This window comes from Micropterus salmoides, unplaced genomic scaffold (genome assembly GCF_014851395.1).
Source record: "Micropterus salmoides isolate LMB-PRFRI ecotype aquatic unplaced genomic scaffold, ASM1485139v1 Ms_hic_scaffold_14, whole genome shotgun sequence".
NCBI lineage: Eukaryota > Metazoa > Chordata > Actinopteri > Centrarchiformes > Centrarchidae > Micropterus > Micropterus salmoides.
Genome location: NW_024040485.1, coordinates 5,549,115 through 5,567,772, shown reverse-complemented (window position 1 = coordinate 5,567,772; position 18,658 = coordinate 5,549,115). Strand labels below are relative to the sequence as shown.

At 40.9% G+C, this 18,658-nt stretch overlaps 1 protein-coding gene across 8 annotated transcripts in view; it reads right to left on the bottom strand.

Moving 5' to 3' along the window:
* Positions 1 to 13,882: 13,882 nt before the first annotated feature.
* pard3ab (par-3 family cell polarity regulator alpha, b) overlaps positions 13,883 to 18,658 on the bottom strand; it is a 235,541-nt gene continuing 230,765 nt past the window's right edge. For all 8 annotated transcript variants that reach the window (XM_038717307.1, XM_038717314.1, XM_038717309.1 and 5 more), the window contains one exon: positions 13,883 to 17,881. In XM_038717307.1, the coding sequence (XP_038573235.1) occupies positions 17,485 to 17,881 (397 nt within the window). In that variant the 3' untranslated portion in view covers positions 13,883 to 17,484. The remainder of the gene's footprint in view (positions 17,882 to 18,658) is intronic.

The window sequence follows — 18,658 nt, the reverse complement described above, 5'->3', positions numbered from 1 at the left end:
CCGCAAAACATTCACTTGTTGAAGGAGATCCGTAAGCTGCAGGGTATGAGCTCTGTATCATTAAAGAGCTTCCAGAAAGGTCAGAGGAAAACACGCTGTCTTTCCCACTACAGAAAATCCTTATTACAGTAACAATCAGTGTTAGAAAGAGTTATCTAGAAAGACAAGTAAGGTTAGTGAAAGTTAACATCCAGGTTGAAAGTCTGCAACAGTCACCTGCCAGGATGAAGTGACTGAGGGACCTGTTAAAAATTGTAAGTGAGCGTTTTTTCTAATACGATTTTGTGCCCAGGGGCATGTGTGCTTGAAGGCGCTGGGCGCTTGGCAGCTTTGTTTATTATGCTACACATGAGAGAATAGAAAGTTTAAAGAGACTACCACAGCAAAGTCTGCATTTTAAACACATTTGAAGTCTGTTCCCACAATCCAAAAAAGCGGAATTCCCTTCTTGGCAACTGTGAGTATCTCATAAATTCAGCATGTGAGAGAGACTGGGAAATGGAAGACAAAGAAAGGAGAAAACAATATTTTACAAAATAAGGTCTATATTTACATCGAGAAGCTTTCAGACATGAAGCTTTACAGCTGACTTATGGACACACACACACACACACACACACACAATATAGCACCCCCACAAAATAATTTCCTGAAGACAGCTATAGTGAGCCGGAGGACTAATTTTGTTGGCCGAGCTGAATGCTGGCAGAGGAGAAGACAATGTAATTAGCCATTTTACTATCATGTCTGACCAAAGGAAGCCTAATTGTTTCTGCTGACGGCACAGACAGCAGGTCGAGGGGAGAAACTGAACACCCATTTGTTACAGTCCTCCGTTAACATGGGGTTAAATGAAGAAAGAAAATCTATTACCACCCACTGCAAAAGAATCCATGTGATTTACTTACATGCAAATGTGCACAGCATGTTTGCAATTTAACCTTAAATGGTAATTAGAGTCTCTATGAAATGAGTGTGATAAGAGGTTTGTTATAATAATGTGCTGATTGGAAAAATGTCCTTTAAGCCCCATAAGATTAATCCAATGTGGTTACACAAGATGCAATGCACATTATATGTCTCCTCCCTAAAACTGTGAAATCAAACACAGAAACACCACGTATGAACTGCTAACTGGTGCAGCTTTTTTTGCCATTACTTCTTCACAAATAACATTCATAACAGCCCACACACAAATAGATCATTAACATCATGAACATCCACAGCAGTTAAGGTGCATCTAATCTGCATAGGCGCTTTGTTCTTACCTTTGTCTGGCAGCTGGCTGTAGCTACCATAAGTTATAACATACCATACCATAACATACACAACATAATCCAAATGGTTATTATCTCTGCCAGGCGTAAGGCTGGAGGGGATCACACATTTGGTTGTGTGTGTGTTTGAATACATGTGCATCTGTTTGCAGCAAATCTCGCATACCACTGGACCCCATTAATCTAATATTATTTCTGCACATTTATGACTGTATGCTTAAAGACCTGTCGTGGTAGCAGTAATTCACAATTTTTAATAAAAAACATATTTTATTGACTGAGCCCATTGTAAAGGTTAGACTTTTGTCTTTTCAACAGTATTTGCCATTGTATCATAAAAACCAGTCTTACCCAAGTGGGAACCTCCGAGTCTGAAAAGTGTAGCCAATGCAAAGTTGAACTTAAACTTGCCATTTCTCTAATGGCCAAGAGGGGGTGATGCCACTGGTTGCCAAAAGAAGTCCGATTGAATGGAAGTCTAGTACAAAATAACCCTACTTCTCACTTGATTTATTACCTCAGTAGACACTTTCCTAATGAGTTCATGATCTCAGTCGCAAGTCTTCTTTGCTACAGCATGATGTTTTGTAAATTATGGTTCCATTTAGAGTAAAAAGACAATAAAGCAGGGTATGCTTCGATTGGACAATGCACATTAATCAACACCGTAGTTAGACTTCAATGTAAATGTACCGGAGGTAGCGAATAGCTAATAGCTAATTTTCATCCATGGTCCCTGAGCGGGTTATAATTCGGCTACCTTGTTCTTGACAAGTCGCTACCACAGTGACCTGTCAGGCGTTTCAATCAATCAATCAATCAAGTCTCATTTAAAGTGCAAAATCACCAAATGACATGGTCCCAATACACCAGAATAAAATACAAAAATAATGAGTTTCCCTCCCCAGCTCCGCCCCCTTGTCCAAATATGGTTAATTCTGGTTCCAAAAAAACAAGATGGCGACAGCCAAATAAACGCACTCGAGGCTTCAAAACAGTAGTCACAAACTAATTGGTGATGTCACAGAGGCTACATCCATTTTTTTATACAATGTATGGGCTTACCTAGTCTGTTGCAGGCCACAAGATCCTCTACTAATTAATTCCATACCCAATATGCTATTATCCACCAAAGTTAGCCATGTTACAAGATGAATAAATACCTTTTTGTCAGTCAGTTTTTATCTTCACCGACATCTTTACTGTAAGGGACCTGGGAGGGACAATTGAGTGAGGGGTTTGTGGTGTGTTACAACAAAATGTTGTAAATAAATAAAGTGTAAATTTAGGACTTCTCATCTAATTTTGGCTATTGTTTCTAAGTTAGAACAGTTAGGTGAACACAAGACAATCCGTTACAACACCATTACACTATTCTATATAATATTCACATTTATACATATATTTACAATTCAGATTCTACATATCACTATGTATTACATACATACAATACAATATGCATGACTTTTGAACATAGTAATTCATTTCTGATCTTTGAAACAGTAGTTTGACAAATTAATCAATATCCACTTACTTGCTTTCTCCGGTGCTTTCAACCGCATCTCACAGTCCTTAATATTGACTGGAGTTTGTTTAAGTGTCATCGACTTGGTTCAGAGAGAGGGAGGTGCAGTGTGTCCAGGTCGCTGGACAGGCAAGCAAGTACAAAGAATGGACTATGTGAGAATCCTACCCTGTTTTAAGACCAGGATGAAACATCTCTAATATCATCCAGGACCACCAGTATAATTACCTGGCTGGGCTTTCATAACATCTAGCCAGAGTTTTCAAATCACACAGAGACAGTACTTAACGTATTAAAACATATTAATACCCTAAGATCTCAGGTCTACAGTACACCCTACAGACAGGACCCACCCAGAGAGGGAGTTTTGTTCTGCCCATATAATAAAAAGGGTTTTATATGCATTTTCACTTGAGAGAGAATCATTTTTCTGACAGTAAATAAACATATTCTTAGCTCTTATGCATGCATTTGAAGCCTGACCACTTCTAACCCAATGGGGTATGAAAAGACTCAAGCCTGACAGTGTAGCTTGAAGCAACAAACTGGACTGCAGCGTTTGGGACACTTTCCATCTTTGGAGCCACATGAGGACAATATGCTGTAGCTGAAGCATAATCTACAGAATGTGATTGAAAAAAGCTATCTGGAAAAGCATGTATGCTAGTGGGAGAATCGTTAGACGCAGTCTCGCTAGCGCCAAATCCCTTTTTTTTGCCTTTTGTTTCATTCAGTCTCTGCAGTCCGAGATAAGCTTGATGTGTGGGCTAAGCGCAGAGTAACCCTCTCAGCCATTACATGCTGTGACTCGTGGCCAAATCTGGACAATGTCGGTGTGGTGGTGGGCAAGCTAGCCATGTTTGGAGGGCAGTCTGCTAAAACACTCGAGGCTGGATGGACAAAGATGTTAAGGAGGATAGCAGAGAAAATATGAAGAAACTGCAAGTTCAATCCAATCAGGTCAAGATTGCTGCATTTGAAGCTGCTTTAATCAGTAGAATCTTATCAGAATATATGTAGCTGCAGCTAAGGCTTTTTGTCCCTTTTGACACCAAATAACACATACTTTTGCAAATTACTTAAAAAGAAACATTATCTTGAAGTAAGGCCACACTCGGGCATCAAATCTCAACAGCAGATTTGCTGTGGATACTTGGAATTGATCATGCCGTCAGTTCTGCAGCACAACATTTTTAGAACAATGTGCACTTGTATTGATTGAAATCTCAGTGGCTCCACAGTCATTTTATTCAGCTCCTATCTTTCAACAGTGGCAAAAACTTTGGGTAAACTGATAAAAAGCTACTTTTCAAAGAGATAACATGACAAGAGTCGATCCCAACAGAGAATTGATGAGATGCACAGGCAAGATGTGCCTGTCAGATATTGAAGTACGGGTTGCATTTGTCTTAGATATAGAATTTAAAAAAATATTTCTACAGCCTGAAAAAGCCCTGAAACCCTCCAACCCCTTTCCCCAACATCTTTTTAACATCTATATTCTAAACCATGTGGACATCAGTGGCAGCAGAGGAGAAGAGCCGGGCTGATTCAGGCCTGGGGCCTAGATGGACAGGCCTCGGCCTCAGGTCACTGACTCCTATGTTTTTCATTTGGAGCCCTTATCTTGGCCACTCTGTGGTCTTTATTTTCCATTAGGAAGAGAAATGCCCGTGCAAGAAAAATGGAAGCCGAGAGAGAAAGAGGGCAACACACACACACACACACACACACACACACACACACACACACACACACACACACACAGAGGGAATGGAGGAAAGCAGAAACACTGAAGACAAAATGGCTTTCATTCGCACAACAGTAGAAGGCCAGAGGTCCCTTATTTTTTCCTCATTTGGTTCTTTCTCTTCATTTCTAGCCTCCTTTCATCTCTTCTGTGAGGCATATGGTTGTGCGCTGTGCTTTCAAATCACATAAAAGATGTTTACACATGCTCCACAAGTCTCTGTGATAAGCTTGTTTTGTGGAATTGTGTGCACATCTACATAAACCCAGATCACTGCAATGAGAAGAAATACCTTCCTGAGCACCCACAGTTGGGGACTTTACACGTGAGGTGACTCCAACACACACACGTGCATAAACTGTAGGTGGCAAATATGAAGTGGAAAAAAATAATCTCTCATTTTGGTTAGGAAGTGTGTGTGTGTGGAATCGTGTGCATGTTTAGCTCATTTTTGAGTATGTGTTTGCTGAGTGCAGCGCCGTCGGCGTGCAGCGACAGTGATGAATAAGCATTATTAAACAGGAGACACAGGCCTGGCGGTGTCATTAATCTTCATCCCTACTGGCACCATCACAGAACTCACTCCCTGTCCGCCCTTCGCAACATCTACACATCTCATTGTCAGTGACACAAAGGAAGCTGAACTGGTTCTGATTGGGTTTCGGTGTGGTTCCTGAACCAAAATGGACCATCTGCGGGGTCACAGGGAGACTTGAGAAGTGATTACCATCCACTAGCATCAGATGACTGATGGGACAAAGGGAGAGGGTGACACCTCGTCCGGTGGCACAGAATTAATCACACTTGGGGTTGATGCACAAGTCTATTGTGGTGAATGAACTGGAATGTGAACCTATAAGGAGGCTCGCTGACAGTGACTGTCGCACTGCGGCTTCTGACATTACACTTAAAAAAAGGATAAAGACATTCCCTGTCTGGTTACTCCTCACCTGGAAATAAATACTGGGATGGGCAGAAGCAGGTTGGAGAGAAAGAGATGAATCATCAAGCAGTCCCTTTTTTTTATCAGCACCTCAAACCGACCAGGTGGGAGGAAGAGAGGAAATAATGGCATCTGTGTAAACTCAGAAAGGTACTTAGTGGCTGCGGACTATACTCTTCATTCACAGAACACAGAAAGACATTTCTGAATATATTCAGTCCTTTCCTTTAAACACATTTGCATGGTCTCTCTTTATCTGATCAAAAATACACTCCCACACACTGTCAACATATATGGTATATTTACTGAAAGTTAGGTCTGTTTAGGTCATTTAAACACATGTGTATATTTGTTCACAAACAGAAATAAAACAGGGATAAAGACCATGTGATCAATTGCTCAAAAGAGGAAAACAAGACAAATGCTACATTGTGTTTTGTCCAACTCAGAGGAACTTATTCTACAAAAAAAATACTATCACATAATTACACAATACACCAATGAATGATTTATACACAGATCTATGATTAAAATCAAACTACATTCATGGCAAGAAATCCCATTTAGTTTTTCCTGTTTAGACGTAATTATCCTTTGGCAATGCAGCATTAATATGCAAATGCAAGGACCGATTAGCAAAATCAACAAAAATCAATCAATTGTGACCTATTTGTAAATCATTCCAACTGATATACACTTGCAGCAGTTATGAACAGGCTTTGGGCCGAGGCCACAGACAGTAAAGGAAAGTCACGTCAAGTCACGTTTTGGGAGACGGCCTGACGCATTGTTTGTCTGTTAGTGGGATTTGTTGACACTAAAACTATAGAATGACAGCAGCCTTTTCCTTTAAGTAGCTGTAACTCTTTGATGTAATCTACAAACCAGAAAAAGCAATTAACCTTTCTCCCACACACGCAGGCACACACAGCTTATATGCATATGATCATTACTTTCAGCACCTTATAACCAGATGGTCACCCACAGTGGCGCCTCCCTCCGCAGGTGGTGGTACTTTCCCCTTCATTCACCTATCTCCCTATGCCCTATGATCACACAACATCTGGTTCCACCATGCACCGTATACTTGTCTCTGTCTAATAAAACTGTGGCCTGGATCCTGAGGTCATTTCCTTTATTTTCTGCCCATTTACCGGATGGTGAAAACTAGGACAGGAAACAGCAGGAGAATTAAAGGCAATGGAGCAACATGAGGTCAGATTCAGTATAACCTCCAGGAGCTACAGCACAGAGGACCAAGAAGTCATCTGAGCAGTGAAAAATGGAGCTGTCAATCAAACATGCAACCAGAATCAGAATTTCAGCCACAAGTGTTCAGTATGTGAATGAAGGAAACTTTTTCTTAGCTTTTTTCATGTGTGCTCCTCACACTGGAGACTGAAAGCGTCACAATTTACCGTAAGGTACGGACGAAAACAGCAAGCGACTAACCTTATTTATAATGTGAGACTGAAATAACGACATTCAGAAGCACAAAATTACTAAATAGTAAGTGAGAACAGATATTTGAACTAAACTCAACAATTTGACTGAGCAAAGTGATTTGTATTTCCCACCTCTAATATCAGCGAGCCTCATGCACCCAAGCAACATCTCGACAATTTCGCCGCACTTTTGCCAACAAGACAAATACCAATTCATTTGTTCCAGGCATCATCGTTCATGTAGCGTACTTGCAAAGTTGCAGTGTCATCCATTTCACAAAGTCTGAACCAACGACATCATTGTCTAGAAAATATAATGTAAGATGCATTTAAGAATCATTCAACCTCAAGTCTTTAACTAGTGCAGCGCACTTTACACATGAGCTGCATTTAACTGTTTATATAGTTATAGAGCAATGACATGCGCCTCTGCAGTTGTTACGGTCTCAGTAGGTTTTACAAATACACCTCAACGTTAAGTTCAGTTTCCAAAAATCAGACATCAAAAATCAGACTTTTGGAAACACTCACCTCCTGTGGGCTTGGAAAATGTCTGTAAAGCATTTCCCTTTTACCCCCCAGTGTGCTAGCTTTTAGCAAAAACCAAATACCTGCTTACACAAGAAATAGAATAGAAATCTAATGAATAACTTCTGGAAAACAACTTTCTAAGTGTCCTTCTAAAGAGGTAATGTTGTCTGCCCTCATGTGAGCTGAATGGTTGTAATTCTTAGTAGCTCTGTGACAGTTAAACGTGGCTCCACACTTTTTTTGGTTGTGACTCACATATATGCCATTCCTTTCAGATCAGAGCTCTTCCAGGATACCACAGAGATGAACCACTCATCCTCTCGGAGGCCGACTGGGGAACCTGCCAGCATCAGACAGCTCAGTGTCCGGATACGGGAGCCGTGAAATCCAGGAAGGGGGATTCATGGCTAAGTGGGGCTAAGCAGAGGAGAGCAGGGCGTGTTAGAGTCATTTCATGGAGCATTTGACAGAGGGGAGCTGGGCAGAATCCTGTCGGAGTCAATGCTTGTAGGATTTGGGGCTCCTGGAAGTTGTTTTTCCTGTTCTGTGCTGGGGATGCTACACGCTCAATGGACGTCTGTGTCTGTGTATTCAGGGAGTTTATTAGTATTGTAATGTTTCCTTTGGGCCTAGTTTAGTTTTTCTGTGTTGAAGACAGAGCTGGGTTATTTTTATTATTATAGAATTGCCCACCCTAACAACTTTTCTTCTGTTTGTATTTTTGAAGCTGCTTGCTTTGTTTCTCTGCAAAATCTGTTTCCCGTCCATCTTCTGTTCTCCCTCTCACCTTAGCTTTACGCTACCATTTCCCCCAAAGTTTAAGCAGAGGGTCCACAGAATGTTCTGGAGAAAATAAAACGTATACCTTCCCACCAATGAAGTACACTACAAAAAATAAAGCTTCATGTTGGATAAAAGATTCAGACTAAATAAAAACACAAATTTTTTTTTAGACTTAACCCTTTGTTTTAATATTTTACAGTGTCAGGAAAGCGAGGAGGGTAATTTTCAGAGCCAAAAGTATTAGGGAATGCGACTTACTTGCTCTAAAGTCAATAATTGAATAAATAAATACAAAAAAAACAGTAGGATCATCTCAATGCAAAAACACATTCCTCACATTCTGTACAGATAATACTAATTATGAAAAATCATGTGAATGGCCAGAATTGCAGAGGTAGTAAAGTAGTGAAGACTCATGGACAAATGTTCAGTTTATGCTGTATGTCAACAGAATGAGACTGTTGAGTCTGTGAGTTTTTTCAGAAGGTCAGAATATTCAAGATACTATATTTTAACAAAACCCAACTCTTTCCAGATGTCTGACAAGTGGAAAGGAGTTTAAATCTGGAGAACTTCCTCAGTTAGCTTCCTTTGTCTACCATCTTGATTTACGGTCTCATTTCTTCCTCCGCTTTTGCAACTCTTCCAGCTTCCTCCCCAAATTCCAGAGGGATGGTGTCATCTGTAAGCTCTCCATCCTCGACATGAACACTGAAGAAAAAAGGAAAAAAAAACCCACTTAGTGAGCAGAAACAGGTGTCACCTCTGAACAGGCCCTTATCCGACCTCCCAGTAAGCTCAGCGGTTGAACCACACTCTGTATGAGGTGAGCGTGACATTAAACAAAATAATAGGTTGTGTTAATGGCGACACGGTGCATGGATGGCAGTAAAATAAAAGGTTTAGCAGCCTCTTGTTGTGGCTCTCTGTTGACACAAAGGGCTGAGGTTGAAATCATCCGTGACATTGCTCCGGGTGGCGATGTGGACAGCATTAAAATGTAGAAGCGCTTCTAAAGGAGAATGACAAATAATATAGAAGGTAAAGTTTACTGGCATCAAGAGCAGGCTGGTGGGCCTGTGTGTGCACTATGTCACTATGTTTATATGCATGTTGTTAAGATGCTTCTGTGAGACCAGGTCCAGGGTGTTACTCTTCTCAGCAAAAAACTTTGATTACACAAAGGTTCATTTCGAAGAGCATAACAAAAGTATATGGAATCTGAGGTGTGCCATCAAAGAAATTTTCAATTAAAGTGAAATAATTAATGGATACATTTAAAAAAGCTATTGCAAATTGCAAAACAAATTAAATACTGATTGGCCACCAACATAACAGCTGGCCAATCAGAGCTCCTGCTGCTGCTCTTTGGGTTGGAATTCATTTAACCGAGGGGCGAGTGACACAAATTTAACTTCACAAAATGGAAACTATAAAATACAGAAAGCAAATGAATTGTGAGATAAAATTTGACAGGCATGTGAATTTAACTAATTAGCTTAATTAATAAAATGATTAACTGGCAAAATTTTTCCTTTACAATATTAATACATCATTTAAATGCAAATGTAATTTTTCTATTTATATTACCTTCTTTTAATGTATACGTTTTGTAATAGCTTATAATTTAACACTGTTAAGAGTGCACACTTTGGAATCTACAGCAGGCTTCATATAGATTTGTTATTAGTTTTGTTGAAGATTTTAAAATGCACAGCAGCGCCAACACTCATGTAGATAGGCATTACAGTATAAAAACCAATATTCATGAGCACAATGCTGCGATAAATGCTTTAATGCCAAAACACATTGGCCTGATGTTTACCGTTAATAAAGATAGATTTAATTGAGGTTAATTCTTGCACTGGAGAGCTGCCATTCTCGTCTTGCATGGATGTTTTTGGATCTCATTGTGCAGCTTTTGGCAGAGAACTGAACCAGACGAAGGTTACACGAAGAGGATCCCGTTAGAGGGGTTTTTTAAAAATTGGTAAGAGATCAGAGATTGGAAGAGTATTTTTTTCCATATTAAAAAAAAAGATTATCAGCAAATCTTTCAGCAAGGTAGTAGAACTTCAAGTACTCCAGTGGAAATCTTAATCAGAAACAGTCGAAGATTGTGGTTGTGTAATTCAAATGGAGCCAAGAGAAACAACTCCATAATTAAAGGAACTTCTACATGCAGACTCTGGACATTGCCCCCAAAAAATATGGTACGTACTGATTATTTTGTGGATCTACACTGAAAAAGAAAACAAAATCTGGTCGTTGATAACACGCAACAGGAACAATGTAATAAGTATTTAATTACATTGCACTACCTCACAGAGCAAAAAAGGAACTAAATTAATAAAACAAACAGCCTACAGCCCTTCATGTTACTCTGTATGGCTGTACTTCAGCACAGCGGGGCTTTGTGCCAAAACGTCAGCATTCTGACGGGCTCACAATTATGCCAATGGTCAGCTAGTATAATGTTTGCCATGTTGTTCACCATCTTACTGTAGTGTGTTAAACACAAAGTGCAACTGGGGCTGATGGGAAAGGTATTAGTTTAGTGGGTATTTGAAACTCCAAATATCATTATTATCTGTATAACTGAATCAACTTTTTAGTTGCAGCAGTTTCCTCGATTTACTGTTCATGTTAAAAGGACATCTTGGACTCCAACTGTGTGGCTAAATATTGTTGACAAAACGTGAAAGAAGCAAAGTGCAAAATCTGTTGGTGAAAATATTGTAGGTCAAACCACTTCAGACACACATAATAACAATATAACATTAACAAAATGAAAATAAACAACATACTATTCATTATCAGCACTTCTGTTAAGCACAGACCTGCCTGGTATTGGGCAAGACGATTGATTTTTGCCCAAAATGCAAAAGAGAAATCCATGTCTGATCCTAGTTGGCTATTTTGTCACCCTATGCGTGCCACACACCTCCGTGAAGCTAGGAGGCTCAGTCAGAACCTCAAACCAACCATTTGTATCCATACCAAACACACATCAAACACCAAGCATCTAAACTTACATCACAACATAAATCGCTCTATAATCACTGTACATGGCTGCATTTATTGCCATCCAGATATCTCTCATCAGAATCAGAAGGAGCTTTATTGCCAAGTAGTGTTTTACACATACGAGGAATTTGCTATTTAATATATAAATATGGAATGGAAGAACAACGTTGCAGATGTATACATGTGTATTATTCTGGGTCTGTGCCGTGCAGAAGTAACGCAACGGAAGAGAATATTGTGTACATATAAATATACTGACAACATAAAAATATACAACAAAGATCAACAACAATTATGTGCGATGTGCCAGGTCTGTGCCCGACACGAGATGAAACAGTATTGTGCAGAGACATTTGTATCGTTTGCAAGGGGGGAGTGTCAGTAGGGGACACGGGCCTTGTTAATGAGGCTAGCTGCAGACGGGAAGAAACTGTTTCTGTGGCGAGAGGTTTTGGTCCTGATGGACCGCAGCCTCCTGCCAGAGGGGAGAGTCTGAAACACTTTGTGTCCGGGGTAGGAGGGCTGCAACTGTACATCCTACACCGCAGTCCGACCACTCTAAAGAAAGCTCAGCTCCAGCTCTGATCAACTGTGTAACTCATATCACTCAAATCACAAAACTCAGTTATTAACCGAGTAATAACATTAGCGCACCAATTTACATTTACAGGTACAACCGCTGAGTTACTTTTGCCGGTTTCACTGTTTTCCGTCCAAAAATAACCATTTTCTGTGTGTGAAAATATCTCCCGGCCGCCATCTTGGTATTGCGCAATAGGTGAGCTCATAGGTTTCTTTCTCCCCTCAAAATGAATGAGAGAAGAAGTGTTGCTTTGGAACAGACAATCTTTATCGCCGTTTACTGGCTGACTCGTAGTAGCTACGCAGACATCCAATACATCAAACGATTTGTCTGCTCAATACGAAGAGAAAGAGCCTACTCACAGCTCTGTAGTCCTGTTCTCAAGTTAGAAGCTTGTAAAGCGTGGGAGTGCTTTTGGTCACAGGAATGTTGATCAATATATCAAGGTTTTGGAAGCTATGTTATTTGGAACATGGTTGTATGGACAGAAAGTTTTTTTTTTCCCAATAAAAGTGAACATATAAACAGTAAACATGGCCAAAACATTGACATTTGCCAGTGTAATAACTGTTATTATATATAAGATATTCAGTTGCATTAAAATCTACAGGATGATGGTTTTGATGCCAATATTGCTATTAAAATACACATTTTATACCAGGCGAGGATGAAAAAATATTTTCCTTTACTGCATCTCCATTTTCTTTTTAATAGAAAATAGATATGTTCATTCACAGTTGACACATATTCCTTAGCTTCTGACCTATCAAAGGAATTATGCATCTAGGCCTAATGGTTGAGGAGTTATTACTGAGTCATCTTGGGTATGTTATTTTAGGCATTTATTCCTGGAAATAGTTGTCTGTTTCCAAGAGGTTAAAGTCAAACTACAGTTACGGTGAGAAATTCTGGTTGTCACAAGAGGACACTCATTTTAAATTATGAGAAAACATTTGATGCTACAGTCCACAGTGTGAACTTACTTCTAATGTCCTCTAATGGGATATACCCAGGACCTTGCTTTTATATCTTTTGTGCTTTTATGTGTTCTTAATGAAAATTGACACCTCTCCTTTGGACAGCATGGCACATGTTATACTATGCAATATATGACATAAAGATGCATGCTAAGAGTCCTAAGAGATGAACCCTGGGTATACCTTTGTGTTTCACACACTGGCATGTCTTGCTTTAAACTAAAAAGGCACTGTGCGTGTTCCATATTTCAGCAGGATTTACCAATGGAGATAGAGGGCCGAGACAGCTGAGCCGGCATCCTGTGTTCTTGTAAATCCATGCTTGCGAGTGTAAAATGTCCTCACTAATGCAAACCCTGGTGTGTGTGTGAGGGCGTGTGGGCATGTGGGTTTCCTCAGTGCACCTTGACGGAAATGCTCTGAAGGTTATTGAGCGTCTATGGTTCAAAAGACTCAAATATACAGTGTTTTTAAAAGTACAAATGGAAACCCCTTCTGTAGTCTGTTTCTGACCACTGCATGTTGACTGTTGGCTGTTCTTAAACCTCAGTTTCGTCCAGCACATACTTGGCTTAAGTAGTGTTAGCGGTATTTGGTGAGGACGTCACCTTTGACCTTCAGAACAACAACAGTAGCAGAGAGCTGCTCAACAGATCCCCTGTGAGGGACAATGGGAATGTGGTTGGACTTCATAACAGGAAACACAATGGTGTTCAGGGAGATTACCTCAGTGTGTTCAACAGATCGGTTACACAGGGAGACACAGTTGTTGCAGAGAAGCCCAATGTTGGTTTCGGTTACATTTGTACATCAGCTGCTGCACAATTTCCCCACAGGAATTAATGGTGTTTCACATCGTAGGTTATCTCTTCTGTATTCGTCAACTTCTCTGACGGTCACAGAAGAAGAGGTGAGCAAGCAGACCTGACAGGTTTGACATTTGACAGCAGAATGAGTCCCTCCTGCTTAATTTAAAACTCATTTGATCCCTGTTGAAAGCCCGGGCAGAGGAAAGAAAAGGTAGGACAGGCAGAAGCAGGCGAGGTTGTAAACAGGATGGAACAGCCTTCCGTTTTATTCTAAATTTGATATGTACAGGAAAAGTGGCTGTTTACATTTCTTAATATATCATGTAAAAGTTTTCTGGAAAAAAACAAAACCAAAACTAAACCATTGCACATCCAAGCTTCCATTAGCTTCCAATTATTTTTTATACTTTAAAACACATCATTGTACAGCATGGTTGAAGGCAATGTCAAATGGGATACAAGTAGACTGATAACTGCTTGTAAGTGTTGGCTCTTGTAAATAAAATAAAATCAAAAAGGTTCAGGAAGGAGTACCTCAAAACACATTTTAATATGATGAAAAATGTTTTAAAAACACACTGTAGTTTGTGTGCTATAGTGTCTCTGTTAAACAAATCACATTGTGTCCCTAGTTGTGTAAAATATTATGATATTATCTCAGGCACTTATCAACACCGGACCCTGTAACTGGACAGCTGAACAGTAAAAGTCCATGACATGTAGAGCACAGGTCAAATACATCCTTCTAAATGCGCTAGACTGCATTTCCAGACACACTAGTGTTCACAGCAGGAAGTGCTGGCCACTACAACCAAACACTTTTTTGTACAAAAAACCATTCAGAGTGGAGTTTAACTTCACCTACACAGTTTGTATCTTATTTGGTAACGGGACACGTGGATTTAACAACACATTGGCAAGAGGCCATAGTCTGTTTGTGTTGTTACACCCATGTAACATACATAATGCAGAAGGGACATTTTCGTTAGCTTAAAACAGAGTAGTATCGTGAACTTTCCTCAGGTTAAAATACAGGTCTATACACTGGAATAATGCCATCGAAAAGGGCTTTTTTCTTCATCGTCTTACTTTTTCGTTCATCATTTATTACCCGTAGTAAGCCTGTATCTTTCCCCAGCAAGGGCCTTCATTAACCGACAGGAGATAATGTATATCATGCAGCTTCCCTCTGCATATGGAGAGTGTGGGGGAGTGAAGGGCAATTACGTGCTGCCTGTTTGTTTTCCACAGCTTGATGATTTTTTTTGTGCATTTCCCTTTTGTTTAAAGTTCGACCTCAGCTAGGTCTCATTTGTTCACATGCAGGCAGAGACAATCATTTCACAAACATTAGTGATGTCAAAGGAGGGTAGGTACAGACTAAGAGGATTGGTTGCCACCTACTGCAACAATTATAGCAGTGAGCTGGTGGGCTGCGGCAGGGATTTTTCTGCATGTGTCATCAACGCCCAAGGTCTTCTTTCCAACCCACAACTATAGCGGCTAGTTTGACTGATTAGTTCCTCCTCTCTGGATGAAAAAAAATAAATACAATTCAGCTGCTGTAGAGTTTGATTGGAATGAAAATGTAAATACTCTCAGGTCATAATGGAACAAGCCATTGGGCTAGCGTGATTCATAATCACAAATGTCACTGGTTTAAATGGTTTTTAACCCAAAATACAAAAAAACCCCAAAACAAAACCAAAACGATTTACCTCTAGTGCTATGTAGTCATGCAGCTAGTTTTGGTTAAATTTGTCCAGGTTTTCAGATTCTGTCTCCATCCAAATACAATGGAGGTAAATGCAATTTCATTTGTGGTCCTCACAGCCTTTGAAAAGTACGTTTAAAATAAATCAACATCTCCTCAGCAACATCTCTTACCAAAACAATGTCCTGCTTAAGGCCCAGTCAGACGAGCATGTCAGGAAAATCTATTCATGTCAACGGAATCGCCACAATCTGTAGATGTGCTCACTAGGCGAAGTAAATCTACATGAAACTTTAGGATCAAGTTCAACTTTAGGCAGGCAAATTCCACTGTTGACCATTAACAATCTGTCTCGACAGTACTGACCTTTGAGGAAATGGAAAGCTGCAGAGTCCAGAATGAAAGAAGCTATCACTAAATAGTTGAACTGCACCATCTGTTTTTGTATAATCCTCCTCTGGTGGTGTATAAACTGCTCCGCAAAAGACGCATGGTTAAAGAGGGTCGACGGTACAAATATGTATTAAAGAATAAACTATTTGAACTAACTGTCCTGTCCTGAGCTAATGAGTCTGCTGACTGACACATAGCGAACTCTATTGTGACCGTACATGTGTCTGACTAGTGGCACTTTCTAGTGTGACCAGGCCTTTACTGTGGATAATTCACAGACTGTGACATAGTGAGATGTTTTCATACAAGTTCTTTGGAAGAAAGTAGTTCAAAGAAACATTTCTGTGAATTCTGGAGAAGTGTCAGCTAAATGCTTAAATGGTAAAAATGCAGAAAGCAATTACAGTAATTGAAAGCAATTAACTCTGGAGGCCAATTTTGCCTTTTGTTAAAAACAGGAGAAAATCCCCAGCTAATCTCACGCTGGGAGGCTCATTGTCTCTTTATCCATCTACATTCTGGCTCTTTTTCTTTTGCTTTTATTCCTCTCTTTATGTCAGAAGCCGGGCCCTCTGTCGGTGCCTCTGGTGGCAGCGTTCTTTGGCTCTGGCAGGCAGCAGGTGGCTATTGATGAAAAATTCAGTGCAGAGCCTGACTCGGGAGACGAGGAGGAGGGTGGTAGTGGGTAGCAGGAGGAAGACTTACGGGAAGGGGAGCGGTGAAATGAGATGAGAGGAAGGTGGGAGATGAGCAAGGAGGGGAGTGGAAGAGGAGGATAAAGGTGGTGTTGAGGTAGAAGAAAGAAAGAAAGGTAATGAACAGAGAGACGACGAGAACAACGAGAGGATGGGCGCCAGAGCTCCAGACAGACAGGCAGGCGGGCCAGCGAATCAAGCCCAGGGCGGCGCAGGGGGGCCAGGCAAAGGATCAGAGCTGTCTTCCCTCTCTGCCTGGGTCTCCTCCACAGAGATAACACACGATATGAATCATTTATGAGGGGGGCTTTTTTATTAATAACTCACACACCGTGCCCTGCTTCTTTCATACACTTTGCCTTGTTTTCTCTGCTCCCCGGGGAGTGCTCGAGTGAGAGAGCTCGATCGCTGAGGAGAAAACACTGGAAGTAGAAAAAAAAAAAACAGATTGCAGAGAAACGCCAGCAGCGTCGGTAGGGGTTGAATGTTAACTTTAGTGAAGCGAAGAAAGGGTGATTTGTGACCGATGGGAAGAGTCATCCATGGGACATTTTGTAAAGTCACGGCACACTTGACTGTGAAACATGTACCTCTCCGCACACAAACCCACACAGAAACTTACGCCTCCCCCGGGGCTCAGAAGAACACCCACTCACTTGCCTGTCTGCCCATTTGATTGTCGGTCCGTGACAGTGCCAGAACTCGATGAATCAGAGTCCTGAACGACTGTGAACAAGCATCGTGTTTGTGAATGCAGAGAAGGCACTGAGTGTCTCGTGTTTGTAGGAGGGACTGAGTGACTACTGGTATAGGTCATCGGCACAGCGAGGGATTGAACACAAACACCCACATACTGAGTACACTTCACAACTGTTTACCTCTAGGATCATTGCTAAGCTATAAGACCTCTAAGGTTGTCCCTTTGTCAAGATTTGTAGCGTCCACTTTTGCGGTTTCTTTAAGGAAACCCCCTTTGCTCTTAAAACTTAAGTTCTCTGTTCCGCTCTTCATCCATCAGTCCAATAATACTCATCAAGAATAAAAAAGTCTTCCTTTCTCTGACCCCAATCTATTAAGCCTTGCTAACTGGGAAGGCGAAGGTGGCACATCGTGGCGGTACGGGCCCTTGGGGGAGGCTGGGTCCTTCAGGTGCATTGTGGAGTACCCCTCATAGCTGCTGTTACTGGTGCTCTCCTGCATTAACTTCCCTTTGGCTTCCTGCTCTCTGCGCCTCTGCTCCTGCCTCAGCAGCTCCTGGGCTTCCAGAAGGACTCTGGCGTTGACCCCAACGCCGCCCGGGTAGCCGTTCCTGGAGCCCTGGTAGCTGGAGTACCGGGGGTTGTCCTTTGCTGTCTGGAAGCCCTCGCCAGGTGGGTATGCCTTATCCCAGGAGTCCTGGGAGATGGAGCTGGGATTCTTCCTGGGTTGCCTGGTGCGGAGAGAGGAAACAGGACAGGAACATGTGGGATGTGGTTTGACTTTTGGTTTCATGATTCCTTAAACATAAACAGAAATGACAGAGTCATCATTTAAAGCCTATGCTTTCATAAGCATAGTCACTGCAAGTCTCAGCTAACATGCCATATATAGTTATTATCAGAATATGGTAGCCATAATTTGTCATGCTAGCAGTACAGTTCATGTTGTATTGAGCGTGTAAAGAGGGCACTGTTAATGTTCTAGGAATCGATATTGTAAAACATTAAAAAAAAGACATTTTGATGGGTTTTGTCGTTCTTTTTTAAATTTATATTTGGGAGTTAGGGCACTGAACTCACCTTCATTACTTTGTGATGAAAACAAAGTGTAGAGTGGTCAGACTGTGGGCTGCACCCAACTACCGTTTAATTCACTTATATTTGTTTTTATTACACTCACAAATGTGAAACTCGGAAAGTTATGCTTCATTAGCTTCTAAAGGTTCCCATTTTGCACAGTAACTATTAATGCACTTTCCCCCCCCCCACACAGATCTGTGTCATTGAGAAACTGGGATGCTCTCTCATTCTTTCTTTCTCAAACACTTTATTTCTTCATGACACACAACATCAACCCTCTGAGCCACATCTCGTGGCCTGGCATGGTGGCAAAAATATTGCCTGCAACAGAAATGTTTGTTCACATCCTACATATTACCTTTTAGGAGAGGGCCTTGCGTTAAGATGTTTGTTGAAAAAAGATTTTTCTGTCAGCTACGTGGTAGCCA